Source organism: Electrophorus electricus, chromosome 3, assembly GCF_041902795.1.
Source record: "Electrophorus electricus isolate QZ-2024a chromosome 3, ASM4190279v1, whole genome shotgun sequence".
Lineage (NCBI taxonomy): Eukaryota > Metazoa > Chordata > Actinopteri > Gymnotiformes > Gymnotidae > Electrophorus > Electrophorus electricus.
This window is the reverse complement of record NC_137499.1, coordinates 1,672,501-1,700,167: the sequence shown is the minus strand read 5'-3', so window position 1 is coordinate 1,700,167 and position 27,667 is coordinate 1,672,501. Positions and strand designations below refer to the sequence as shown.

Sequence of the window (27,667 nt, the reverse complement as noted above, 5' to 3'; positions counted from 1 at the left end):
TGTAGCTGAAATTGCTTTCCTGTGTTCTCTTTTGTAATTCTCTATGCATGTGCGCAAGCCTGTTTGCATATGTGGGTATGCATGTGTGTAGGTGTGCAGGTATGTGTGTGTGAGAGACAGAAAGACACACACCTGTGTGAGGCGAGGAAAGTGTTGCACATGTACACACTGTCAACACTGCTGTGCTGGATCTCCTCTGCCAGCACATCTCCCATAGTGCACTGGAGCAGCCGTGGCACCTCCTCATTGCGGTCGCCATCGAAGAGCCCATACGCCGCCTCCACACTGTCCCCAAAGCGATCCACAGCCAGTACGGACACGCACAGCCTGCACACGGCGACGGGAAGCCTTCACTCAGCGCAGGACTGAACAACTACAACTCCCACAAGCCCAGGGCTTCCTTAAATCTGCACTAAGGGATTTTTGCATTTTTGCTAAACACTTAGCCTCTGAAGGACTCCACCCCCCTCCCTTCAGTCTCTTGCCCTCCATCCAAGCCTTGTTCCAAAGCCCCTCTCTCCAAACACATGCACTCTCACAACTTTGCCCTCTACCATGTGCACATGCTAAATAAGTGGAGAAGAGCCATTTTAACAGAGCTGGGCTTTTGCTCGGGACACGTTCCTCTTCTCAAAGTAACTCTTTTCGTGATTCATATCAGGATGTAAAGATTATGTAAAGTCTTAAATCACTTATATCAGAGTTTATGTACAGGTTAATACATATAAGCCTACCCAAGCTAATTCAGTGACTGTATACAGTTATAAATCTTCCTTCTCTCCCAAACAAAGATGTTCAAATGTGGCTCCCCAGGTGCAAAGAAGAGAGCCATTCGACATTTACATAAATTGACATTTACCTGAAGCCATTATCCAAAGCAACTTACAACTATGATTGAACACAACTTGAGTAACTGAGGGTTTAGGATCTTGCTCAGGGGCCCAACAGTACCAACTTGGCAGTGGTGGGGACTGAACTGGCAACCTTCTGATTACATGGCAAGTCCCTTAACCACTGAGCCACGAGGTAAGCGAAAGAACACCCCCCCATAATGTCACCTGGGCGTGAACCAGGCATTAGTTTAAGGGTGGGATACGATCGGAGGGACGACAAAGCTTCAGCTCACTTGTTCCTTTGGCCACTCAGCTCCGCGTAACCATGATCCCACGGAGCGGACAAGCCCTGCGCATCTCCTGCAGACGGGGCCGGGGTCAGCTTCTGGTCCAGCCTCAGGGTCGATATGTGACTACAAGAATGAGAGAATGAGAGAATGAGAGGAGCTTAGACAAAACCGCTATTAAGCTTTTAAAGCTGCAGGCAGTAGTTATTTATAATTAACTCCATGTCCAGTGATCAGAGCTGCTCCACTCAGCATGGTGCAGACAAGCAGGTCAATTCATTCTTGCATGAATAATGAACAATTAAAATGTTTCTTGGTGTATTTCAAATATGACATCTAATACAATCTACTGTATCTACTGATTGACAGCAATTAGTTAATTAATTTTTTTTTTTTGTAAATTCTGTATATTCTTTTTGAAGTCTAAACTGAAATTATATTTGAATGATATTTTTTTTTCTCATTTGGACAACCTCCAAACGATTCCCTTTTCTCAGCTCACAAATCTAATACTGTCCAAAAGTACACAGTCCCACAGAGGTGTAAAGGTCACACAAAAGGAGGCACAAAAAGTGCCAAAACTATTGAGGCGGCCTTCAAAACTGCAAAGCAATCAGCCAAGATGATCACACCAACAAAGAAACTCCCCTGTAAACTTCACCCAATGACCTGTGCAGAGGTGTGTGGAGGGTGGGGCCTCACCTAAACATGTTGAGAGTTTTGTGCTCCAGCATGAGGTTGCTGTTGCCGGTAAGGTCGAGCTCCTGCAGCGCGGTGGGCACGGAATCTGGCAGCAGAATCTCAGTCAGCTCATTACAGCTCACGTCCACCAACTGCCAACACAATATACCAAACGCACAAACACCCAGGCACACACACCCGCACGAACCACAAAAATGAAAGACTTGTAGCTTCTGGATACTTCCCGCGTCTACTTCTCTTTCAGTTTTTTAAGTGTGAAGTTTATTAACCACAGATTAAACAAAAGAGATCTCTTGTCTACATACACCCATCAAACGCTTCATCCGACACACTGTAGAAGTTACAATTGCCTTACGGGTGCAGTTCATATGTTTGCAGTTACAGATTATTTGCTGTTGACTGGGGTTTTTACATGCATCAGTGTCACTGAGGGGTTTAAGGGTGTGTTTCATAAACATATCCAGCCAACCACATCCTGCGGTCAAAGACTAACCAATGTGAAGGGCTTGATGGCTGCTAGCACAAACTGTGACAACACACAAGCAGCATGGCTCACAAGTGGCCAGAAAAAGACAATCACATAGGTGCAGAGTAGCACGCATCCATGTCCCTGAACAGTGTTAATGCGCATGGTCATGTATGTCATGTCCCTGAACAGTGTTAATGCGCATGGTCATGTATGTCATGCCCCTGAACAGTGTTAATGCGCATGGTCATGTATGTCATGCCCCTGAACAGTGTTAATGCGCATGGTCATGTATGTCATGCCCCTGAACAGTGTTAATGCGCATGGTCATGTATGTCATGCCCCTGAACCGTGTTAATGCGCATGGTCATGTATGTCATGCCCCTGAACCGTGTTAATGCGCATGGTCATGTATGTCATGCCCCTGAACAGTGTTAATGCGCATGGTCATGTATGTCATGCCCCTGAACAGTGTTAATGCGCATGGTCATGTATGTCATGCCCCTGAACAGTGTTAATGCGCATGGTCATGTATGTCATGCCCCTGAACAGTGTTAATGCGCATGGTCATGTATGTCATGCCCCTGAACAGTGTTAATGCGCATGGTCATGTATGTCATGCCCCTGAACAGTGTTAATGCGCATGGTCATGTATGTCATGCCCCTGAACAGTGTTAATGCGCATGGTCATGTATGTCATGCCCCTGAACAGTGTTAATGCGCATGGTCATGTATGTCATGCCCCTGAACAGTGTTAATGCGCATGGTCATGTATGTCATGCCCCTGAACAGAGCACACACACAGACCTTGATCTCAGGCAGGCTGAGCACTTCAGGGAAGACACTGATGTGGTTGGAGTGTGCGATGAGGGTATGAAGGCTCTTGCAGCTGGACACGGTGGAGGGAACGGTCTTCAGCTTGTTCCCGCTCACATTCAGCTCCTCCAGCAGCTCCAGTTTACTCAGTTTACTGAGAAAAGTACACGAACATTTCAAATAAAATTTTAAACATTTCTCAGGATCGCTGTCTTATTGGCCATGTAAGATATCACTCACGAAGAAACCCAACGGGCAGACAATGTATCAAGCATATTAAAATGAGAAGAACAGAGAAGGATAAAAGTGAAAAATCATAAATACAACAAACCCCCGTAGAGTGCCAGACCGCAGGGTGCCGTACCTTGCAGGGAAGGACAGCAGCTGGTTATAGGCCATGTGCAAGACCCGCAGGCTCTGGTGCCCCACCAGCAGTGCTGCGCAGTCCTCGTTCAGGTTGTTTCCTGTGAGGTACAGCTCCTGGAGGGAGCTAAGGCTCTCTTCTGATAGGCTACTCGGGGGGATTGTCTCTAGCGCATTGGCTGACACATTCAGGTATTTTAAACTGGGAGGAGGAAAAAAACAAAACAAAGAAACACTCAAAATCTACAAGACGTATTCAATTAATATACTATCATCTAATATGATTTTCAAAATTAATGTAGACTTCCTTGCAAAAGCAGCTCTGATGCAATGTCTCATCAAGCATAACAACATGGAATGGATGAGACAGATTATCGATAATGGGCCTACATCACTTAAAGGAGGCTATCTGAAAACACTTAGCGAAAAAAAAACCCTCCAGGCTAAAGCAGCATGACAGTCTAAAAGACCCAGTGATGCTAGACGTTATTATTAACGATTAGCTTCTTGGAAGGCTGACCGGTGATTTAACCAACAGGAAGGAGCAGAGAGGCTCGATGGGGTCGTATTGCAGCACCGCACCCCACCTATGATGCCTCCAACCACAGCCGCACGAGACTGGAGGTACACTAACCATCTCCAGATCTTTATAACACGTGTCGGCGGTCTAGTTTTTGTGAGGTATATCTGCAGCATGGGCCCTGTTTCTACAGATCAGACAGAAGCCCAGGGAAGGGCCAAGGGGGCCGGGGGTCTGTTCTTGCATTTTAGCCTCAGACTGCAAGAGGAGGAGCGAGCAGAGGGAATATGCCTAGTGAAGGGCTGAGAAAGGGAGAGAGAGAGAGAGAGAGAGAAAAAGAGAGAGAAGCAGGCCAATGAGCAATGAAAAAAGAAACGGCGGGGGCAGAGAGGGAGGGTGGGCAGGACAGGAGAAGAGAGTGACCTACTTTAAGGCTTTGGAGAAGAAGTTGTCCGGGAGCACGCCAAGCTTGTTGTGCTGCAGGTCGAGGGCTTCCAGAGGGATGTGGTCAAGTAGGTCAGGCAGTCTCTGCAGCACGTTACTGCCAGCATGGAGCTTCCGAAGACTCAGACCACTCAGCAGTCTGCAGAGCGTGAGACAGACGGACGGAGAGAGAGAGTGTTTAAAAGAGGGGTGTGACAGCATAAAGGGGAGTGCGAAAAAGAAAGAAGAGAGAGAGAGAGAGAGAGAGAGAGAGAGAGAGACGATCAGAGTGAAAGACAGACACCATTGTCTGAAGCACTGCATTTGATCCTTTAAGAAAGGCACAAAAACTGAAAATGCCCAAAGATGTCTGTCGTGTCTCAGAGTGTCCCCCAGCGCCAGCAGAGAACCGGACAGGAGGTGCTATGGAGTTCGGGCTGGACCTGAACTTAATTAGGGGTCTTACAGGGCCATTCGCATGGAAATAAACGTGACGCTCCATTGAATGGATGACCACAAACTGCTGGAGCTGTGGTAGAGGCGCAGGACGGGGAGAAGTGAGGCCTCAGGCCCCGGGACAGACAGCTGAACAGGATTTCATGCACGCGCACAGAGGCAGACATCAGCTGACCTGGCTGGCAACTCCATCAGCAGATTGTGTGAGATGTCGAGCAGCTCCAGCTTCCTGCAGTCACACACCCAATCCGGAAGGTATTCCAGAAGATTCCTATCAAATCACCATAAAGCCACTCACACCATTGTAACTCAGGTTAACGGATGTTTTGGATGTACACAAGCAACTGTCAAACATGCCAAGAAAAAATCACAGCGCACAAGTCCCAGAAGTTGGACGATAACTTACCACGAGAGGTCCATGTGTGTCAGCTGATGGGGAACAGGATAGGTGTTCACTGTGGATAGACCTGGAACAAGACAAAAGGATTTCACCTCACCACAGCCACAGAGCAGCACGAAGTCAAGCTGCGATACAGCCACAAGCCCTGTACTCACGGTTGCTGCCGGCGTGGAGGGTACGCAGCGCAAAGCCGCTGAGCGTGAGCGCCCCCAGCTGGTTGCGCTGGCAGTGCAGGGTCTCCAGGTTGCAGGCGGAGCTCAGGTCCAGCATGTCCAAACGGTTGTCCCTCACGTCCAGCTGTGTGAGCTGCTTCATGGACTCCAGTGTCTCGCTCTTCACACACCGCAGTCCGTTCAGCCTGCAGTCCGGCAAAAGAGGAAATCCAAGTCGCTTGGTTTTTGTGGCTCATCGCACAGCAGTTACAATGCCTGTCAAACGGGGAGTATTCTTTCCTGAAGGTGGCTCCACTAACCTGCTCACCGCCACTAAATCAGTAATAAAGTTCCCTGGAGTACCCAGCTGCTTTTAGGTCCTCTTGAACCCCTAACCCCTAAACCCTAACTTGGTCCTCCACTCGCATCTGATGTTAGTGAAGAGTTCCCCACATGGCAACACAAGTCTTTGCAGACCTGGAGAAGCTCTCTTACACAAAAACAACAAGAGAAAGTCAAAAACTGGCTGCTAGCTGGTATTCATAAAGTGCTCGTCATCTCTCTCTGCTCTCTGTCGCTCCACCCCATCTGCTATGGTTACAGGTCCTTTATGAGACTGCCTGCAGTTGTGATTTGCCACAGGTGCACTCAGGGGACCCCGTAAATCACACTCCTGCCCTTTCCTCGAAACGTCGAGAAGCCGAGCTCCGTGGCCTAACGTAAGCAGCTCTGATGGATGGTGAAGCAGATGGGCTTTGAGGGCAAAGGATCAACAGTTATCCATGTAAAACAATACTGGCAGGTAGAGACAAGGATACAGCTTTATTTGAAAATGGCCACTCAGAAGAGAGGGATGCGTGGGAACAGACTCAGTCTAGAATGTTCATCTCCTGTGTACCGATAGCTGATCTTGTTACGTCACCATTGCATATTGATCCTGCGTTATGCCTCAAGTGACCAACAAGAGTATTAAGTGAGAGACACCAGAGAAAGACAGAGGAAGAGAGAGAGAGAACGGCGACAGAGGGGAAGAGTGAAAAGACAGAGAGAGAAGTAATGAACAACAGGAGAGAGCGAGAGAGAGAGAGAGAGAGATCTGCCAGCTTTCCTGCCCCTCACCGTAAATCCACAGTCCTGATGTGGAGTGCACGGAGCAGGCTGGTGAGCTCCAGGACCTCCACCTTGTTCCCAGCCATGGCCAGTCTGTCCATAGCCACAAGCCTCTCCAGCACACTGGGCACGTGGGGGAAGCTGTTGAAGGAGAGGCCCAGACTGCTGAGCTGTGCTAGGCGCCCCAGCTCCTCTGGCAGGGAGCTCAGGTGGTTGCCGTCCAGAGAGAGGGTCTGTAGACTGGACGGCACAGAGACACGGCAGCCGCATTAACATTGGGAACGTGAAGCCCTCCGCGAAGACAGAACCAGGGAACGAATGTGAAATTCCAGTGCTGCTCTTTGTGTTAAGAGCCCTCCTGATTTGAGCTAGGCTAGAAACATTCAAACTGGTCTGATTTTTAAGTGTGATTAAATCTTTCTTTATAACGAGCACCTATCAGCTTAACCCAATGCAATGGCATGATTAGAAATGACAAAAAACAAAGATTGTTTTGACTGATGTGGAAAATGTGTGTTCACATGCCTGGGAAACAAACAAAAGAAGTAAGAAAGTAAACGAATGAATGAAACTGCTTTCTCATGGAAGACCTAATCTCTCGCATACGATTATGCAGATAATAATAAGTATTCAAAAACATAACCAATCTCATTATAATATGCAGATATTTCATATGACCTTCAAAGCTCTTATCTCCTGGTGAAATCATAGGGTTTTTCTAAAGAGCAGCATGGCCAGTGTTATCAACGCTGCACGTACACCATGCACCTTTATCACCCTTCAAGCAGCTCTGAGCTCTGATTGCTCTGTATGCCCCCTTATCGTCAATGTTTGAAACTTGGGTTTGTGAGCAGGAGCCTGAGGGCTGTGTGAAATGGAGACTCTGGACTGAATTCACCTTGAGAGGTTTCCGATACAGGGCGGGATGCAGCACAGGCCATTACAGGACAGGTTGAGCTCGGCCAGGGTCTTGATCTCGCACACAGCCTCGGGGAACACGCCCAGCCGGTTGTGAGACAGGTTCAAGCTCTTTAGCTGGGCAAACCTGTGCACACATGTACACAAGTGTACAGACAGACAGAGAGACAGACAGAGAGACAGTCAGTCAGACATGTCTCTCTCATCAGTGAAGCTGTCCAAACAGCTATAAGATACACAACCATTAACTGGCGCTGTCTGACATTTTGCTGTGGAGAAGTAATGTTACTGCAGTAAAGTGACTCCATTATTCCTTGCCCTAAAAGGCGACGCTTCTGAGTGCAGCTCTGGGTCCTCTGAGTGCTGTCCACGCCTGTCTAACACGCCCACTGGAAGGGAGAGACGGCTCTGATGTCCTGAATATGATGGCCGAGTAGGAATCGCACACAGGGCTCACACATGTGCATGTGCATGCACACACACACACACACACACATTCAACAACAAACACTCCCTATCACACTCACACACACACAATGTGTAGCAGTGAGTGAAATGCACAAGGACAGCAAAGATCAGAGAGCCATTTCTGTGCCCACTCACACAAACATGTTCCTATGCATGCACGCACACACACACACACACACACACACACACACACAAACACACTGCACTGCCCCACCTCAAACTCCCACCCGCACACATATATGCCCACATAAAACTCTTATGCACACACAGACACACATATGCCCACCTGTCCACACATATAAGCATGGGTCCACCTCACACACACAGGGTACTACATCGTACCACTGAGATGAGCAATAATAAAGAGAAAGAAGCAGAGCGAGCGAGAGAGAAGGGGGGAGAGATGCAGCCACATGTGAAAACTGTCTTTATCTGCTACATGGCAGAATAGCTTCTCTCGTATACAAACAGACACACACAGGCACACACCCCTCCAAACAGGTACACACATCAAACTCTTTGCACTTATGGCTCAGTTCTGCTGAGATGATGGCCGACAGTGAAACATCACTCCGGCAGGTTGATGATTAACGTGTAATAGCCCTCATTATGCATCTCTAAGGTGAACTCCCTTCACCACTCCTGCAATAAAGTAAAGGTCCAGGAGCCAAGTCTGTGTGTGGGCCAAGCAAGCAGTCATAAAACCACAGGCCAAGATCCATCTATATAGTATATCCACGTCACACGTCTATGGCCACATCAACCTGTTATGCAACAAGGCATTTGAACCACGTTTCACAGCTGTCTTATCAACTACAGCGACACGCACGTCCAGCCAGTCACATGTGTTCACGGATTCCTGCAGGATCGGGAACAGGGGTGATCTCCTTGAGACCACCATGTCCGCGGCTCGGTTCGCGCAGGAGAAGACGGTACCTGTTGAAGTTGCAGAGGCCTCCCGGAGCGTCCAGCCTGATGAAGTTGTGGCGCAGGTTGAGGTGCGTGATGTCCTGACAGTAGAGCAAGTACTCAGGAACCTCCTCCAGACTGTAGCAGGACAGATCCACCAAACTGACGGTCTGGGACACCACCTGCACACGAACACACGCGCACGCGTGCACACACACAGTGCAAGAAAATTTACTTCGACTGCATGGTAGTAAAAACACAAAAGCAAGGGGCATCCAGGAGATTGCGTAACATATTCAATCAAAAGAGGATTCACTCAGACAGTAATGAGACTACCGGAAAGGAGAAAGTTTTAACATAATAGAGGAGAGAAGGAGGGGAGGGGAGGGGAGAGGAGTGAGTGTGTGTGACAGTGACAGCGCTGTAGATGTTATCAGACTGCTTGGCCATCCTGGCTCTCTGCTGAACTGAAGAATGCAGTAATAGCGCAGCCCCCGACATCACAACAGCCAAAGCTTTGTACATTGATGGCTAAGCCCATCGTGCGGTACCTCCCTACACACTCCACACACACTCCGCCCTCGGCCGAGAAACAATACGAGCATGCACGTGTGAACGCACGCTCCAGGACACCACGCTGGCCAAATTCAGCAGTGCAGAGACAGATCTTAAAATGCACCGAAACTGAAAACCCGGTTCACTTATTTCTGACCCTCTGTATCTTCCCTCGCCTTCACCCAGTCCTCTCTCCTAAGCTGAAGACTCTTTAGAATTTCCTTGTTTCTTTTTCTACGCCCTCTTCACGTGCGTATATGGGCTCCGCCTGGCGGGGGTATTTCACGGCCGGTGGGGTCCACGCAGGGGAAGCACGCTGATGAGAAGCCAGGGAGGAGGAAGAAGGCAGAGTTACAGAGTGCAAGGAAGTACACGTCATCCATAAAACCAAAGAATGACTAGTCCTGAAAAAAAAGATAAGAAAAAGATTGAGCGTTTCCAGAATACGCAACTGCAGACACAGTAGGCTGTCTCAGCAAGGCTGTGTTTGGGAGGGGGTTGGCACTGTATGTACCTCTGTGCTTACAACACATCCACACACACACACACACACACACACACACACCTTTTATGACAGCAGGGAGAATAAGAGTAGTCAGGAGAGGTTCCAGTGACAACCTGCACCTACACCCACACACCCACCCACATTCAACTACCCACACCCTCACATACACATTCCCACACCCCCACACACACCAATCCTAATATGTGGTCTGGGTACGTCTGCGTACTTTGGAGGCTTGCCGATGCCAGCGCTGGTGCTCAGGTAGGGTGTCAAAGGTCACGTAGTATGTCTGAGCCTGTGGTCCAGCAGAGCTGAACATCAAACACTGCTTCCTCTTCACCTCCTCCACCTGCCAACACAGAAGTGAGTTCAGAAAGAGTGTCTCAGGGGCGTGCAAAAACAAAACGAAAGAAAAAGGGTGTGACCCCTTATTCTGTGAGTAGCCAATTATTATTTACAGGACACAGGAGGATGACCTAATTAGGTCATAAAGGGAACTAGATTTATTACAGCACTAGGACACCTAACCCTTCCAGAGAAGTTGTGATATGTAAATACAATACACTCTCGTCAGCAGCAACACTGTAACCGCATACAGACGGCCTACTCCACGTTTAGCAAACCTGACATAAGGTCTGCATATTACACATTTCAACACTTAAGCACCTCAGAAAAAACGTACTTAAAACTTCCCACGAGGGAGGTCACGTATGTAGACCTACAGCTCTGAAACACATTTGTAAGGTGTATAAAAGGTAATATATAAGTATATCTAATATATAACTAATACATAAAGTATAAAAGGTAACGTGGAGCTGCTTATTGCAGTCCCGTGGACACAGCTCAGGGAATCGTAGCGTTGTGCGCCCTGGATTGCTGGAGGCTAGAGCCTCCCCTCCCTCCCCTGTCGTGTGCAGCTGTGTTTGTACGCCCCAGCCGTGGCCGAGCTCTCAGCGAGAGCGTGGGGCAATGGAGCAGTGCGTGGGAGCCCCTGATCTCGCTCACCTTCCCCCCAACCAGGGGCAGAATGTGCAGTTTGCCCGTCAGGCTGTCCTTCACGGAGGCCACGATCAGGCAGGTGCCACACAGGATCACTTGCCGCTCCGCCCACTTGTGAAGCTGCGTCTTGCCCTTGCGCACGTTGAACACTCCCTTCAGCAGGGTCCGGTCCTGCTGATCCGCATTCACCGGGCGCTCTGCGGACACGCACGCACACACACACACACACACACACACACACTGTAGTGGACCTTTACAAGAAAAGTTTATACTGAGTACACAAAATAAATTAAAAATGGAACATGGAAGTGCCCAGACAAGTACATCCCCCCCTACTCTGAGATCTTCTGAACACAGAGCCCCCGGAGAGGCAGCTGTCACAATATGCCGCTCACACACACACACACACACACACACACACACACACACACACACACACACACACGCAGAGGCAGAGTAGTGTAGGATCTCTGTAGGAGATATAGATGCAAGGACAATGGAGCTGCCAGCAAATGTCAGTTCCCAGTGAGACACACACACACACACACACACACACACACACATGCAGTCATTGGAGTCAGACAGACAGATACAGCTGTGCCATTATTACCTCACTTATTTTATGTGATACATAAAGTCATATGACCTACGACTCTGCAAAATCTGCAAAATATGCAAAAGCATATTATCTAGTAACTACAGTGACCACTGAAGTGCTCCCATGCTCAGACTCCCACCGAGATCTCAGCGAACAAAGTTCATCCACTCGAACACAGGTGCAGTCAGTGCTGAACCACGCGCCTTTTGCCCCCCTCACCTCTCTCCACCCTCAATCTGAACGTGCCGCCAGGACCCGTGCTGGCACGCGGGCACCGGGCTCAGCGTGGCACCTCCACGGGCTCCCCAGACCTGCACGACTTCCAGCTCGGACACGTTAAGGATAACTGCGGGTCGGACCAGGTCCAAGGAGGACATATGCTGCCTTCGACTTCCCCTACCAGACCTCTTGGTGAGTGCAGGTGTTCCAGCAGGTAGACGATGAGCATGTGCGTGCCCCTCTGGAGGACTGCCACAGCTCGCTGTCAGCTCTTTGGTTCCTACAAGGCATTGAACTGCAGCTCCCTGCCCAGCAGGGTGTCTTCTGTGTGGAAGACTGATCTTCCAGAACTAAGAGGCAGTAACACAGAACGGGGCCAGAGTCGATAAGGGTGTCTCCTCATCCCACTTGCAGGAGAGCTCCAGAACTCTGGCTGATAGGGAGAGCGAGTGGTTGCTATGAAACGGGCTCGTCGGTTGAACCTGGAAGACCAAAGGCCAAACCAGAGCTCTAGAGCCCAGGACAGTCGATAGCATGGAGACATACTACAATCACAAACACACGCCACATTGGTTAAAGAAAAAACCTGTCACATCAACACACGCAATGACAGTAAACGGTACACATGCCTCCATCATCTGCCATGGTCACTCACTTCAGTCTGTGTCAGTGAACCTAAAGTCAACACAACACTGTCAAACTGCTAATTTAAAATAAGTGTACATCACCACACACACACACACACACACACACACACACACACACACACACACACACACACACACACAGCAACAACCTTTTAAGGACCTTTTCTAAGAGGAACCCAGGTCAATCCAATCATAACTGTAAAGTGCGAGGCTGGAAACACTCCAACCTAACCCAGATAAAGTCAACCAACCATATGTCACAGACGTCCCAAGAGAAAGGAACTTCAGATATTAGAGATAGCAAGGCATCAAACACATACTAACCACTGAATAATCTTCCATCTACACTCACAAATCGCAGTCTACAGCTTTTGGGTTTGGTATGTTTATTAGAACTGTATATTTAACAACACGAACACTACGAAGTCAATAGTAAAGATAGTAAAGAGAAATCAAATTCTGACGATAACGCCACCCCAATTTGGTGGGCCCATAAGTAATTAGAAAAATGAATCTCATAATACTGTCATCCTTAGGGGTTGGTTGCAAACCCTTTGCAGTGGATTACTGCCTGATCTGTAAACAGCAGCTTGAGTGTGTCTGCCTGGACGGAGGCTAGGTTTCAAATGACTACCTTTTAAAATCTTTTTTTGTCCTTAACTAATTAAATGCCTGCTAAATGGAGACGAATGGTGAACGGGTTGCTTTTGGCCAATGAGGAACATTCCACTTCCTGGCCCTGGAAAACTCCCTAGTTACTACAGTAGCAGAAACATGTTTTGGGTTTTGCTTTGTCACCAGGCAAAGTGCCCTCCACTAGGACATGAGGCATCTGTTTGGAGCCGAGCAGTGAGGAGACGTGTGTGTACTTCAGAGTCCTGTGCTGGCGTCAGCAGTTAGGTCGCCGCAGAGGGGAAGTGACACGCTTTCATCAGCAGAGCCGCGCAGTTCAGGCCCACGTCTCCACACTACACTGCTTTGGATCAGAAGCACAGCTGTTTTTCCCTTCACAATTGCTTTATTCCATCACTGTGGTAATATTATTAATATCCACTTAATCAGAGCACAGGGCCTTGACCAAGAACCCCACACGTTGTTTTAGTATATTTTTTGTGAACTGTAATTTGATCCTGTCGCTCTAGAGTCCTGCCAGCGTTCTTGTGGTAAACCCTCTGACGTGACTCTGGTCTACTCTTATCTCTACAGCCGTCTTTGACACATCAGTGCTCTCAATCTGGTTAACGATGTTTTTTTATGATTGAAAGCATTAATCGTTCAGTCATTATTCTGGTCTCGTCATTGCTAAGCTCCTGTGGTCTTCTTATGTTATTAGCTATTGCAAAGTTGACCCATGTCACTTCTTATACTGTATGATGTGACATGTGTCATGTAGTTCCTATTTTTCAAATGCTCCAGCCTCACAACTTTCCCCTTTTCGTTGTTCCCATTATTAAGAATAGTATGATCAGTTAATGTTTCTGCATCGACAGTAGAAGTGATAACTGTAGCTCACATTTACATGTATCTGACACTTTTATCAAAAGCGACTTACAATTATGACTGAGTACAACATGAGTAATTGAGGATTAAGGTTCTTGCTCAGGGGCCCAACAGTGGCAACTTGGCTTGAACCAGCACCCTTCTAATTACAAGTCAAGTACCTTCACCACCGAGCTACCACTGCCGCACACTACACAAGTGGCAGAGAAGACAGAGAGCCACGTCAGAGATGACCGGCGTTAGCACCAAGCGTGTCCGCTCTGTTGCAAGCTCTTGAGTTCTTGGCCTCAGACGGTGAGTCCTTATCTCTAGCGGCAGACCCAATACACCATGGTGAGTGGGTGACTCATCTCTGTCCTAAAGGCACCCTGCCTGACATCAAAACTGCTGGCTCACATCATTTCTGATTTTGTCTCAGGCAGTCACAAATCACAAATACAGGTGCGTGGTTTGGCAAAGACAATGTCTTAGACAGTAATACACTTACTGTCCCCATTCCAGTTCACAGCAACACAACTAACGCCACATTACAGTCGCTAAAGCACCGCTAGCCGTGGGAAGCAGCGTACAGTGGACCTTCGGAGTTCAGACAGTGATCCGTTCCTCTTGTGAAGGTGCTGCTCTCATCACAATAAACTATGCTGAAGTTTTGTAGGCGTCAGGAGTCCTCGACAATCCAAGACCAAGGTCGGACCACAGGAAACCCTTTCAAAAACGTTTCACCCACCCAATGAACATGAACTTAGACCCACACCTTGTTTGGAGCCCTCGCAGCTAAGATGGTCATGGTAAATGACAAAATTACTGATCAAGGGTTTAACACACTTTAGCAGAAGCTGGTTTAATCAGTTGCATAAGGCCTGAGGTTGAGAACAGCAGTTCAGAGTAACGTACGAAGCCCTAGTTTACATGGGGAGCAAAGCAACTAGCAGTGCTCTGAGAAACCAGCGTACACACTCAGCTCCTTTAATATACCATTTAATAATGTGGATGATTTAGAAGTCTTTCAGTCGTTCTCAGTTCGTCTGACAATATTTACCGGCCACCAGGGCCTCGTTTTGAGGAAATTGCACACAATCTCTATAATTTAGCTGCCTATTATACCCAATATAAGCCACCACAGCACAGACTCACAAGACACAGGCGTTTTGTGACTAAGCTAAATTAGGAAAATGACCTTACGGGTCAGTGCATGTCCCTACATAGCTCCCACCTATGGAACAACCTCCGTGTCCGCATTTTAGACACAAATACCTTCTTACACATAGGATGAAAACTAAGGTCTAGACACTTCTTGGATAATGTTTTTCCCCTCTTCTGCTCATGGCATGGATATGGTGGATCATTGGCGCTCCTCTCCTCTCACACTTTCCGCCCGGTATGTTGAGTGTGAAGAGGACAGTGGTGATGTTTCATGTGCTACCCTTGCTGAAGAACCTCGCCTGGATGCTGCAGGGACTCTTCACGCTCTTCCTCAATGTCTACGGCCAGACATCTTTGTCCCCAGTCTGCTACTCACTTCGTTTTTATATCTAATATCCTATACGTTTGTATACATTTAACAGAATCAGTAATCTCTCATATTTCTGTCAAGCTTTTCATTTGGATCACTAGCCAAGTTCACGGTCCTTTTCTCTGCATGATATCAGTGCTTCTATTTAACTCCACTTCTGTCCTTCTCGGATCAGAATCCCAAAGGACGAGGGATTTCCCTTTTGGCTTTTTCCTCCTGTCACCTTCATCTTGCTCATTTTTGAATCCCATGCGTGCAAATCCAAAGTCAAAACAGCAACTCTGTCATAACAATGGAAGTTGTTTAGGACAGCTCTACAAAAGGCATAAAAAACTTCTGGCCACACTATCTAATTAGAATCTATCCTAACCAGAGTGAAGAAGACTCCAGACTGAAACCTTTTTGTTATTCGAGCTTCTGAGAACGCAGCATCACATAACATCCTTGGACAAGCCAGCCTTGTTTTCCCCTGACGACCAGGACCCTGTCGGAGCATCGGCGTCAACACTGGCATGTTCTCGATTTGGTGCTCAAGATACAGTGATTTCCAAATGACCAATTCTTTTATGCACTCGTCTAAGAGAGATGGTTACGCATTAGCATCGTGTTTGCCACACAGTCTGCTAACAGGGGCTTGAGTAATATAGGGATGATTCAACCGAAGGTAATAGCAGATATCTGCCCCATGAGGGTCATGACACGTGACCTCAGCATACAACTGATTGTGCTAATGCATGGAAGATTCAATTTCAGCCAGCCCCCTACAAGTACAGACGCAGCGGCCGTGAGCCTTCAGTGAGGCGGTGAAATATCTGGGCCAGGCTTGGCCGGTTTCAGGCCTCGTGACTAGTGCCGGTGGATGCATACAGCTAATTGCCTTTTCCAGCTGCCATATGGATGGCCGTTTCCTTCCCCCGGGCCCTGCCACACGGCAGGAGCAGCAACTCTCTGGCAACTCTCAGGATCTCCTCACTAACGCCCGGCGGCTGCCAGCTCGGCGCTCCAGAGGCCGCAGGGCCTGGGCCCAGCATTCAAGCTCCCCAAACATCGTGCTGACAGCGGATTTGGCAACTGTATTGGAGTCTTATTTCCCCTCGCTGTGTGTGTGTGTGTGTAGGGGGCGGCTGTCAAGAATTAGTACTCCTTATTGAATCGTATCGAATGAGACGTACAACCCCTCACTGACCTCACTGGCCGCTGGCTTCAGAGAGCCGCATCAAAGACCAAAAGTCTTGGGGCTCCCTGACTCCTGCCGTGCAGAGTTTAAAAAAAATGGCCCTTCTCTTGCCCATAAATGAATAGTCCAGTTTGTCTAAGCTATGTAAGATTACAGAAATCCCACGAGCTTGCTGGAGGACAGGCAGAGGATGGAAGTGCAGTGTTCGGGCGAAGCCAACAGCACAGATCAGCTCTGGAAATAATAAACATTACATTCAAACCGCAGTGGACTTGAGAAATGCAGTGAATGGAATTTTCAGGAAAAAAGTACAGAATTGTAGGAAAGCATAATAGAAAAGCAAATGAAACACATTCCTCAAAGTACTTGAGGATATTTTTTTTTCTTTTTCATTCAGACTAATGAGGCAGGTCACTTGGAGTTATGAGGCGGAATGGAAGGCCACTGAACCATATCAAGGAATATCAATGTAAGAAACATCTGAACATGTAACAGCCCAGAGCTGTGAGACCCCAGTGCACTGCCAAAACATGTCTCACAACTCTTTATTTATGACGGGTGAGACCTTACTAGAAAAAAAATACTTTGAAAAGTTCAAACAGGAGACAAGATCACAGCTGAGCACATGTACCGTAAAGATCACAGCTGAGCACATGTACCGTAAAGATCACAGCTGAGCATGTGTACCATAAAGATCACAGCTGAGAAACAGAGTGAGTCATCTACATTCAATAAACATTGGGCATCCTACCAGACAGTCAGACCAGCATGACTGACCCTTGTACAAGGAAACCTGATCGGATACAAATGACTCATTGAGGGTCTCTGTGCTCAGGAAAGAATGATGACGACAGCCGAGCTGATCCAACACGCTGGGAGTTGCGTTGGTCAAACTGCAGGGACTGAACCATCAGCGCCAAAGACCGAAACAAGACTCGTCATATAAGCAGACAAAAACACACCATACGGGTGTCATGGCACTCAGGTTCAGGCTTTGTAGCAGTAAAGCCAGAACTGATTACAGTACGAGTGTGGCTCGTCCTAATTACATCCACCTTCTGTTAAATATGTGGATGATCCACAGTGAAGGCCCAGATAGGAGGCCAGTCAGACGTAGAGTCCTTGCTCCTCACATTATAAACAGAGCACAGTTCTCTGCTCCAGACGAAGAGGCGGGTGAGGCAGGGTGAACTAGGGTGAGGCAGGGTGAACTAGGGTGAGGCAGGGGAGACTCAGATGCAATCTCCCTTTCCTTATATATTGGTCCAGTCCCAAAGTAACACTTCTCATCCCAAGGCTTTGTCATCTCTCTCTCTCTCTCTCTCTCTCTCTCTCTCTCTCTCTCTCTCTCTCTCTCTCTCTCACACACACACACACACATGCTTTATTTAGTTTTCATTTTATCCTTTACATCAAGGCGCCTGGCAGATCAATATCTCATTAACTGGCCAGAGCCAGTCACAAAGATGATCTTTACTGAGGGCCACTGTGGTCATCACAGGCTGCGGCCAAGTTTCTGCACGAGTGGGGCAGTGTTCTGCAGCAACCCCCAGCCGAGCCGAGTGGATCCAGGCCAGAAATCACATCCCTCTCCCCAGGGAGCTGCAGCTGGACTCGGTGACCTCTACCCTCCCCTCCTGAGCAGAGGCCTAGGGTCTGTGGGCCTGTATTTTCCTAAAGTGTGGACTTTATTAAGTTACCACTTGTTAACGGCTTTTCTATTATGCTTTGCCCACAACCCACACCCTTAAAACAGAGAACAGGGATGAGGTTTGCAGCGTTACATCAGTCAGCCTTGCAGGAAACAAACTTTGCATTAAATAACTTCCAAAGGTTTGCGCTGCACCACCCAGCCAGTACTCTCTGAGACAGTATTATGCACTGGTTTACCAGGCTCTCATTAGAGTCCCAGTGCTAATGTTTAATCAAGGTTTGCAGATGTTCCTACCATAGTCCCGGGCCAGTACAGCCCGAGGCGGGGTTTCTGCATGAGGTAGTAGCACAACCTGATTGGTCATTCCAAACCTCAGTGGTCCCATAAGCTAAACCAGTCAGCCACCTCTACCATCCTGCCCCCTACACAACAAGGGGAAGCACCACAGTCCAAAGACACAGAGCCACCGCCCCATGCCCGCAGATCCGCTGGATGATGCAGTGTTTAAACAACACTGCCACTGCTGAGATGTTTAGCATTTTGACATCTTCAATATTGGATATTTCAAAAGGATATTCTAGTCCAGTCACTCCAGTTAAATTCATCTAACAAAAAAAAAAACCCCAAGACTGAATTTGTTCATTAATTATAGTTTAATAGCCAGTTAATTTACAGTATGACTAGAGGCTTAAATCTCTAAGAATCTGTGGTCACAAAGTCCCCATCCACAGTGTGACACCGACTCAGCACTGCGCAACACACACACACAAGCACACACACATGCACACGCTGGGCACACGCATGCACAAACATACACACAAGCACCACCACCCCCATACACACACACACACGCACACATTTAGTCTGTTATTAACAGGAGCAGAATATTACAGAACATTACAGTCCCCTGTTTCTCCCCAATGGCTATGAGCTGCTTTACGAGGGTAATGGAACATGACCTGGGGCACGTGTGTGTGTGTGTGTGTGTGTGTGTGTGTGTGTGTGTGTGTGTGTGTGTGTGTGTGTGTGTGTGGGTGGGTGGGTGGGTGGTTCCGTGCGTCACTCTGGCAGAGTGAGTGTGTTTGTCTCACCCTAATACATTGCACCCGCCTTCCCACGAGGCTGCGGCCTACAAATAAAGTAGGCGTGACCCGTTGGTCTGAAGTCCTGAGCCATCCATCAGGCTGTCCCGCAGGGCCATGGTTGACCAAAGCGCCCCTGACCTGGCAGTGAGGAATGGCCCTCATTCCCCTCCACCCTGGTCCTGACGGATGGCTCTTAGCCCGCCAGCCCAGGTTGGGGGAGCTGGCTCTCCGCCCAGGGGATGCCAGCCCAACCCGCTGAGCTCCGCCTGAGCAAGGCAGGCTTGGCAGGACAGCCCAGTCTGCTGCGGCACTGCCAGTCTGTGTGTGCACAAGGCTGGGGTCCTTCAACAATGATCTGTTCTGCATTCAGTCCTCACACAAACGTGCGCAGTCAAGGGAGAGGGGGGTCTCCTGACAAAATGGTGAACTATCGGTACATGTGCTGCTCGAGACGTGGGAGCAAACGTGAGAGCAAACACACTCTCCTACCACAAAAAGAGGTTGTGCAACTCCAAGTCAACATAAAGCAACCTCTACCACAGAAGGAGATAAGTGTGTCTACCCGAGCACAATGCTCGTGTGCTGTTCCTGTGGTGCGAACGTGGTGTTCCCATGGTGCTCGTGTTGTGTGTGTGTGTGTGTGTGTGTGTGTGTGTGCGCGCTGTTCCAATGGTGCTCATGTGGTGAGTCTGTGCTGTTCCCGTGGTGTGAACATGGTGTTCCCATGGTGCACGTGTGGTGTGTCTGTGCTGTTCCCGTGGTGATCGTGTGGTGAGTGCATGCTGTTCCCGTGGTGTTCCCGTAGTACTTGTGTGCTGTGTATTTTGTTTACTGCTGCTGCTTCGGAACAGCTAAAGCTAAATCAGCATCACACCCCCCACAAAATGCAGAAGTAAAAGACCCAGCTCAGACTTGGCTCTGACTGCTTCTCAGGACACAGCAGCGGTGCACCCGGCCTGCAGGACCGTGGCCCCCCCAACCCACGGGGGAGGGCAAGACAGTATGAGGAAGACATGGACCAGGACTCACCACTGAAGAAGCGAACCATGCAGCTGAGGTCCGAGTTGGCAGCTTCCTGCTGAATGCGCAGAGGGTCCTCGTAGCCCATGGTGGTCAGGTAATCGTACACTATCTGAAGAGGTCGTTCAGAGGGATCCAGCCTCCTGCAGAGAGGAGGAGAGGCACTGAGTCAGTGAATGAGACAGGGAAGGTGTGAAAGAGAGAGGACAGAATAACCAGAGCTGGGTACTAGAGAGCCGAGTCTTCACAGTAGTTCTGAATACCACTGTACACCAAGCACCAAGTCACACCTGTGAGCTCATGATGTTCTCGTCAATTAAGGCAGATGAATCCTGTGGCGTATTTTAGCATGGAAAAACACCACACAAAATCACATTTCACATTCACCATAATGCAGCACAAACCAGAAAGCAGGAAGGAGTACTACACACACACACTGTTATTTCAGGTCAGGAACATCACAGTCATGAACATTTCCATCACGACATTTCCAGACAACAGTGACTTCTCTACGACTAGGCAACCACAGCAGAGAGAAACCACATCTCCAGTGATCCTCGCCGCCGCCCACATTCACCACCATCCCTCACGGGGTCACCGTCAAGGCAAAACACGGCAACAGGACTCATATGGGCAGGCAGCATTTCTCTGAACCCAAACAAGCACACAAGCCAGTCTATTTAAAAGATGGCGGTGTCTGCCTCGTCGCGGAGGCCATCCAGGCTTATGTCAGGCTGCCAGCTTCCTTTGCTTGGTCTGCCCTTCCCACAGAACCTGGCCCGGCCTGCTCTCGTCCTGATGGGGTTCTGACCTTTGACCCTTCAAGCCCACTACGGGGCGACACATTGATGCAGGCCAACATGTGAGGGTATGCAGCTAGCCCAGGGTGGGGCCGTGTTTTCAAACACAGCATGGTGGAGAAGGGCACCGTGATAGCTGGTGCAGCACAGGAAGTGTACACACACACACACACACCCACACGCATACGTGCGTGTAAAATCATGTGAATTCAACCTAAACACACAGCTCCTGTCTTACTGATCTAGTGTTCCTGCCTGTGTGAATTCAACCAAAACACTTTCTCTTGAGCCTAGCAGGCCACGTACAGGTGTGCATGCCGCCTGTGAGCCTCAGTGTGGTGTATGTCTTAGGTGGCCTGTGTGGCCCCTCACTCCATGACTTTTTTACCTACAGATAGCAGCTGCAGACGTGGAGAGGTTCAGAGATGAAAGGGTGGAGAGGTGCCCAATCACTGAGCCTGAAACCCCGGAGACTTCCAATCCGCACAGCCGTTCCCACCCAAACCATGTCAAAGCACACCAATCTCATACACGAAAAAACAATATGAATTGTAATCCTAACATTAAAAATAATATGCACTAACAAGCCTGTATTTCCATTCAACAGGCAACATAGCAAGTAACACACAGAAGAAAATGTATTTGAATGGCTGCAGTGTGTGGTGAATCACACACATCCTCACAGCTCATTTCTCTAAGCCGTGAAGTTATGGAATTCACCTTCACAGGCTTTCCAGGGTCACCTGCCCCTCTCTGACTTTAGTTCTGCCTAAGAGAAGAGATACATCTCTTCATACTGTAGACATGAATTACCAAAGCCTCACACGACTGTATCATCAGTAGAAATATCGATCCAAGCATAAATGTAAAAGACTATAACATCACAGATTACTGGACCAGCTGCCAAACTGATAAATTGACCGCGCAGGAGATAAAGTGTCTTCGGCTAAAGCCCGTGGAAGTAACAAGAGGGCAAGCAGAAAAGAATCGTAGCACATGTGGCATCTTACGCGCTGCACTGAAGCAAACAAGATGTTGGCAGAAACAGCTAGAGAGGAAGTTAAAGACTGCCCTCCTGGTCTCGTCAGAAACGCCACTAGGGGAGGGAGGGAGAGAAGGTGAAAGACTCAGATTACAGGTCGAGCTGCTGGACAGCCTGTTTTTCTGGAAAGCTCTGATCATGCATCATGAGAGGAAAAGGGATTCCCCCCCCACAGAAAGTCAAAATGTGACTGCAGTGTGTGTGTGTGTGTGTGTGTGTGTGTGTGTGTGTGTGTGTGTGTGTGTGTGTGTTTTACCTGATCAGGTCTCCATGTAACTGCAGGTAGAGGCCCAGGCCATCACGCTGGTTGCTGAGTTCCTCCACAGTAGTTCTGGTGGAGCAGAGCACCAGCCGGAGGTCCGGCTGAGCCGCTGACGAGCTCGGGGGCGCCAGAGCAGGCGCCTGGGGCTCGGAAGCTCCGTAGAGGCACACGCAGCCCCGCTGGGTGTCACCCTTCAGCCAGTCCCTCTCACGGGAGCCGAAGCGCGTCTTCCGGGTCATGCAGCCGCGACTACCGTTGCGCTTCATGTTGCGCTGCGGTGCAATGGGAGAGAGGCGCGTGAGAAACGGACCGTGCGGAGAAATCAACATCACCGAATCAGGCCCGTTTTCTGAACGTCACACGGCGTCACGGTTTTTTATTATTATTATTATTATTATTTATACACGCTGTTAAATACTAACGGAGTGTATAAATACCGCTAGTATTAGTGGCAATAACGATTAACGGTGCGCGCGGCAGCCTTCCAACCAGGGAGAGACCCGGAGGGACAAAATATTTACACAGGGCACGAGCACCGTATAGGCCAAGCCTGATTCGGACATGGGCGACCGGGCGTCCGGTCATCAGAGAGCGCGACGACGTGCTGCTCCCGCAGAGGAAGCTCGCTGAGCGCACACGCTCTCTGGAGACGCTCCCCGCCGGGCGGCGAAGTAAAGATCACAGGTTTTTATAGACGCGAGCACGCACTCGCGCCCCCCCTCCGTTATGCCACATCCATAGATCCGTCTGTACAGCTGACTCACGCGCACTAAAGACGAAAAATCCGACGGCTTGGCGCGTGTGAAAACGCTTTGGTTCTGATTGAGATGTGGTCTTATAAGCCCTAATGTACTCTGGTTGGAGAGGCATTAAGACTTCAGACGTTTAGCTCATGTTCGTCTCCATCTTAATTACACACTAATTACACGGAGCCCCAACACCCCGAGCCGGAAACGAGAGCAGCACGCTTATTGCTGAACCGTGCGTGCTAGCTAACGGTACCAGATCGGCCGAGAGGTGGATGGAAAATGCATTTTTGTATTTCTAACTTACTATGAACAAAACACACAGATGCTGCCCCGCTGACGCGTGCTGAGGATTTCACCGGACACGCAGAAAGATTTGGAGAGTGTGCAAACAGGTTAGACTGTTAATGTTGCTGCAACACTGCTCTCGTTTCAGCACATTAGAGCACGGGCGCTCAGTAATGAGCAGTACGCACTCTGACATCTGAGAGTCCAACGGTGCGCTGGAGCTCATCCTCGTGGATGCACGACGTGCGTAAAGTGTCGGCATCCCGAGTTCACACGTAGGCGACCCGGGCCCTGGTAGACAGGGACTCTGCCACTGTGCAGTGCTTTGCAGCTCTAGCCAACTGTAGGTTAATCAACTTACTACCTTTAAAACTCGGATTCCCGTTCCGCCTCGGCTCGCCGGACCGCTGCGGTCGCCCGGCGCTTCACGGAGCACCAGGACCGGCGATGTGCCGCCGCCGCCGCCGCCGCCGTGCCCGTTCTCGGGAGCAGCTCCGTGTTTTCGCTCCGTATCGGCATTTTGTGCCAATCTCGCCGTGTTTTCCTCGTCTTTCATTTCGCCCACACGTATGTCTTTCACCACATAAATCCAGATATAACGTCGCAAATGACGACTAGTAAATTCCAACACAGGCGGCGGAAAAAGCCCATCCTGCTCTGGTGAGACGCCATAATGAGACCAAATCTCAGGGCTGTCAGATACACACTGAATAAACATTAGAGGGGCGGTGTTACTTATTATTCATAGGGCGCTGCCCATTCCACGACTTGAAATCTACTGAATTATTCATAAAGAAGCGGAGGCCCAAACAGGTGCTTTTAAAAGGATATGTGAAACGTACATCTTACACAATAAAGCAACCGTGAAGCGTTTTTTTTTATTATTTTGATGCTATACTAGACTCACCAATCCACCTGACACAGCAAAGGTAATAGTAATTTCAGAAATATATAAGAATTTCTTACCGTTCTGAATTGATTGGTGCCGACTAAGGAAGGATAATTCAGTCAAGCCCTCTTAAGCGAACGTTACATCATAAAATTTACACGTTACATGTTTCATGTTCCTCATCTTTATCAAAGATCATGTTTATCATAAGTACATAACATATCTGGCGGTTTTACAGTTAAAATTGTATCTGGCGCCTCAGTATTACTGACCTATCTCCTCGAACACCGTTTCAGTTAAGTTGTATTTGTTTCGATATGAACTCAGCTGTTAGCGTTACACAAGACCCACACTGAAGATGAATAATGATCACTGGCCGTCGATCTGAAGCCGGGGTATCTAAGAGGGAATGAGAAAGCATGTGCAAGAGACTCTCTGCACTGCAAACATGCAATCGACATTCAAGCAACCCCCTTAATGATCCACAAGGCCTTTTTAACGTTTTACTCTAAGATAATTAAGTCATGCAATGGTTATGGCTCCACCTATTCAGGGGACAACTGAATATTCCAAGCTGAGGTCATTTTCCCTGATGCACACAGGAGTGGATGGAGTCACTGGGAAGAGGCCTCACGCGCAGCAGTATTGCATGATCACACAGCACAGTGAAATACCAAAGTGAAGAAAGAGGTTAGGAGTAAGGAATTCATAGCGCTTTATGAGAGGGAAATGGCAGTTAAAGTTCAAGGTAGTCTAAATGTATTAGAAATTCATGGAATAACTGATCAAGTGGAGCAACCCTTGTAGAACAGATTTAGAGGTTAAGTCTGCGGTGCTTCGTTTCCTAATCGTTGCATCATATGCACCGCAAGAGGGCGGTATTGCACCATGGTATAACTAGACTCACCGTCAAGGCTATCAAAAGGAGCGCGTGTGTCAAAGGAACATTTCTACTGGACGGGCTTCACTTTTATGATGGATTATGTAGCTAAATACACTTGAAAATCATACTTGAGTTTAACATATATAACCAAATATTTTTAGATCGGAAATAAACAGTGAATAATTCAATTTTAAATTTTCACTTTTTTTTATTTATCTTGGTCATTTTCTCCAACCCAAAGACAATAATACACAGCATAAGTCTAAAATATCCCATGTAATAGATTACAAGTTATTTTCATTCAACGTCGTCATCATGGATTATTTTCAGTCCATCACACGCTCCTTGAAGACACAGGATACTGACTCAGTTCAGCATGTCAAATTCATGTGGGGAAAGTCAAGTGTGTCCAGGCTCCCCTCTCTGCACACGTTCGGATGTGGTTGGACAGCACGTGTAAAATGACTGGGTAGGGGGCACCTTTATAGATACAAGTTCAAAAGAACAACTGGTAGCTTTCATAGTTACAAACAGGGACGTGGAAGGGGATAATGACCAACCAAGCAGGTGTTACATGTAGAGTTCACTTGGTCAAAGAACTACATTCAAATCAACAGTCTTCTGGTCAGTCCCTCACTAAGCTCAGGAGAGTGTCTGACTCGATCAACATTAACTTGAGAGTTAACAGATTTTCCAAAAAAGGTCGGCATACATCAGGATGGCAGGGAACTGGGATGAATTTCCTTTAGGAGACTTTAACTTCTTTCATTTTGACAGGAGGTTTACAGAAGAGAGTAAAAATGACTATTTACATTTGGTTTCCACATGCAGCTCAAAAGCTGAAAAGTTGAAAAAATCATCGCAGCAATTGTTAAACAGCGCGAAAGGTGCAGCTCAAGGCATCGAAGCACCTTATACTCTTCTTGCCATCTCCAACACACGCACATATGCACACCTTTGTGAATTAACCAGAACACAAAAAAAACAAGCCTAAGAAACGGGATTCTGTAGGGCTTGGTTTCTTTTGTCTTCTCTCCACTTACATAACTCAAATAGCTGTGCCTTTTAGATATGCCCCCTTTCATATAACCCTCAGATCAGAATGATGGGCTCCATGTTAAGTCAGACATAACTAGCTGCTAGTATGCACTGAGACATCATTCAAGACAGGATCAATAGCACAGGGTTCTACCCCCGTTTCGTTCTACCTCACTGCTTCAGCAGTCCAGCAGTGAAGAAGGACTCAGGATGGCAGCCTGGAGATAGACTTTTGTCAATATATAGATGAAACATACAAATTATTTCTGTCAGAAGGCTAGAACTCCAGAGAGAGACTGTGACAGCCATATCTGTTACTGATCATTCCACTTGAATACAATAACTATTAATATAATAACTTAATGTGTGGGAGGGTCTAGGTTTATGTTGCCAAATAAATCTATAAAGGCAGGAAAGAAAAAAAATGAAAGCCACGTGTACGTGTGTGTGTGTGTGTGAGTGAGAGAGAGCGCAAGAAAATGCATGCTTATTTTGGTGCGATCTTTGTGAGCAGCGCAGAGACTTATAAAAGTGATCATGAAGCGGTACCGAGCCTCTCCAGTAAAGAACTTATAACATAGGTCTGATGGATTCACACACATCCTGTCACTTTTGCTATGGGGAGCAATACGAGTCCAGAAAGGAGGTTCTGGTGGAGGAGCGAATTCACGGAGTGTGGAAAGACCAGCGCGGTCCTGTGACCCTACATGGCGTATGTGCTGCGCTACTGAAAGGAGGTCTCGTCAACAGCATTTTCTTCCACTAGCTGAAAGCAAACGTATTAAAACAAAGTTTATGAATAAACAAAATGCAGCTCAAGGTTGATTCTTTACACTTGTGTACAAGTACAGCCCCTAACTAATCTCCACAGGTCTTCAAATGGGAGTTTATTTGATTTGATCTTTTTTGTTGTCTTTTACAATTATATACAATATACAGGCAGCAGATAATACATTTTCATCTGAATAAACAATCGATCAAAGAGGGTAGCTGTTAAACTAGACTATGATTCTGTGTGATTACTGTGCAGTACTGGAAGGAAGTTTTAGAAAACCGTCAATATCTAAAAACAGGGATGAAAGGGACAGTGGATGGATCTTAAAAGTTCTCAATATGTACAGAAAAAGCTAAATGTCTAAAACAAAAAAACCTAAACAGAATGCAGAAGATCACTTTCTCCATATACACATAACATTGCTCAAAATATCTCCAAAGTCAAAGGAACATTTCAAATTTGGTCACCAAACTCAGACGATGAGGCATCGTACATCTTAATTTGCAAAATCTGGTCACTTTGTGTATATGAAGATTTAACAAAGAGCAGCAAAAGATCTGGTTAATTTTGTTAGTAAAGAGGGGTTTGTGTGAACACCAAGGTTGTACCCATGATGGTGTGAAACCATGAAAATGACTTGATGGAATAT

At 47.8% G+C, this 27,667-nt stretch overlaps 1 protein-coding gene across 3 annotated transcripts in view; it reads right to left on the bottom strand.

Annotated features, from left to right (window-relative positions):
- Positions 1-24,105, bottom strand: part of phlpp2 (PH domain and leucine rich repeat protein phosphatase 2) — a 31,132-nt gene extending 7,027 nt beyond the window's left edge. For 2 of the 3 annotated variants that reach the window (XR_014121646.1, XM_027007457.3), the window contains exons 1-17: positions 23,798-24,105; positions 22,394-22,671; positions 20,305-20,438; positions 10,889-11,079; positions 10,110-10,232; positions 8,851-9,005; positions 7,427-7,573; positions 6,538-6,768; positions 5,422-5,624; positions 5,273-5,333; positions 5,042-5,137; positions 4,415-4,570; positions 3,469-3,669; positions 3,096-3,258; positions 1,823-1,953; positions 1,127-1,246; positions 133-327 (exon numbers count right to left, since the gene is read on the bottom strand). Coding sequence is in view for 2 of the 3 variants with exons in the window: in XM_027007457.3 (XP_026863258.3) it covers positions 133-327; positions 1,127-1,246; positions 1,823-1,953; positions 3,096-3,258; positions 3,469-3,669; positions 4,415-4,570; positions 5,042-5,137; positions 5,273-5,333; positions 5,422-5,624; positions 6,538-6,768; positions 7,427-7,573; positions 8,851-9,005; positions 10,110-10,232; positions 10,889-11,079; positions 20,305-20,438; positions 22,394-22,671; positions 23,798-23,989 (2,777 nt within the window). In the remaining variant the exon portion in view is untranslated. The remainder of the gene's footprint in view (positions 1-132; positions 328-1,126; positions 1,247-1,822; positions 1,954-3,095; positions 3,259-3,468; positions 3,670-4,414; positions 4,571-5,041; positions 5,138-5,272; positions 5,334-5,421; positions 5,625-6,537; positions 6,769-7,426; positions 7,574-8,850; positions 9,006-10,109; positions 10,233-10,888; positions 11,080-20,304; positions 20,439-22,393; positions 22,672-23,797) is intronic. The other variant, XM_081709101.1, reaches the window with a different exon arrangement.
- Between the last annotated feature and the right edge of the window lie 3,562 nt (positions 24,106-27,667).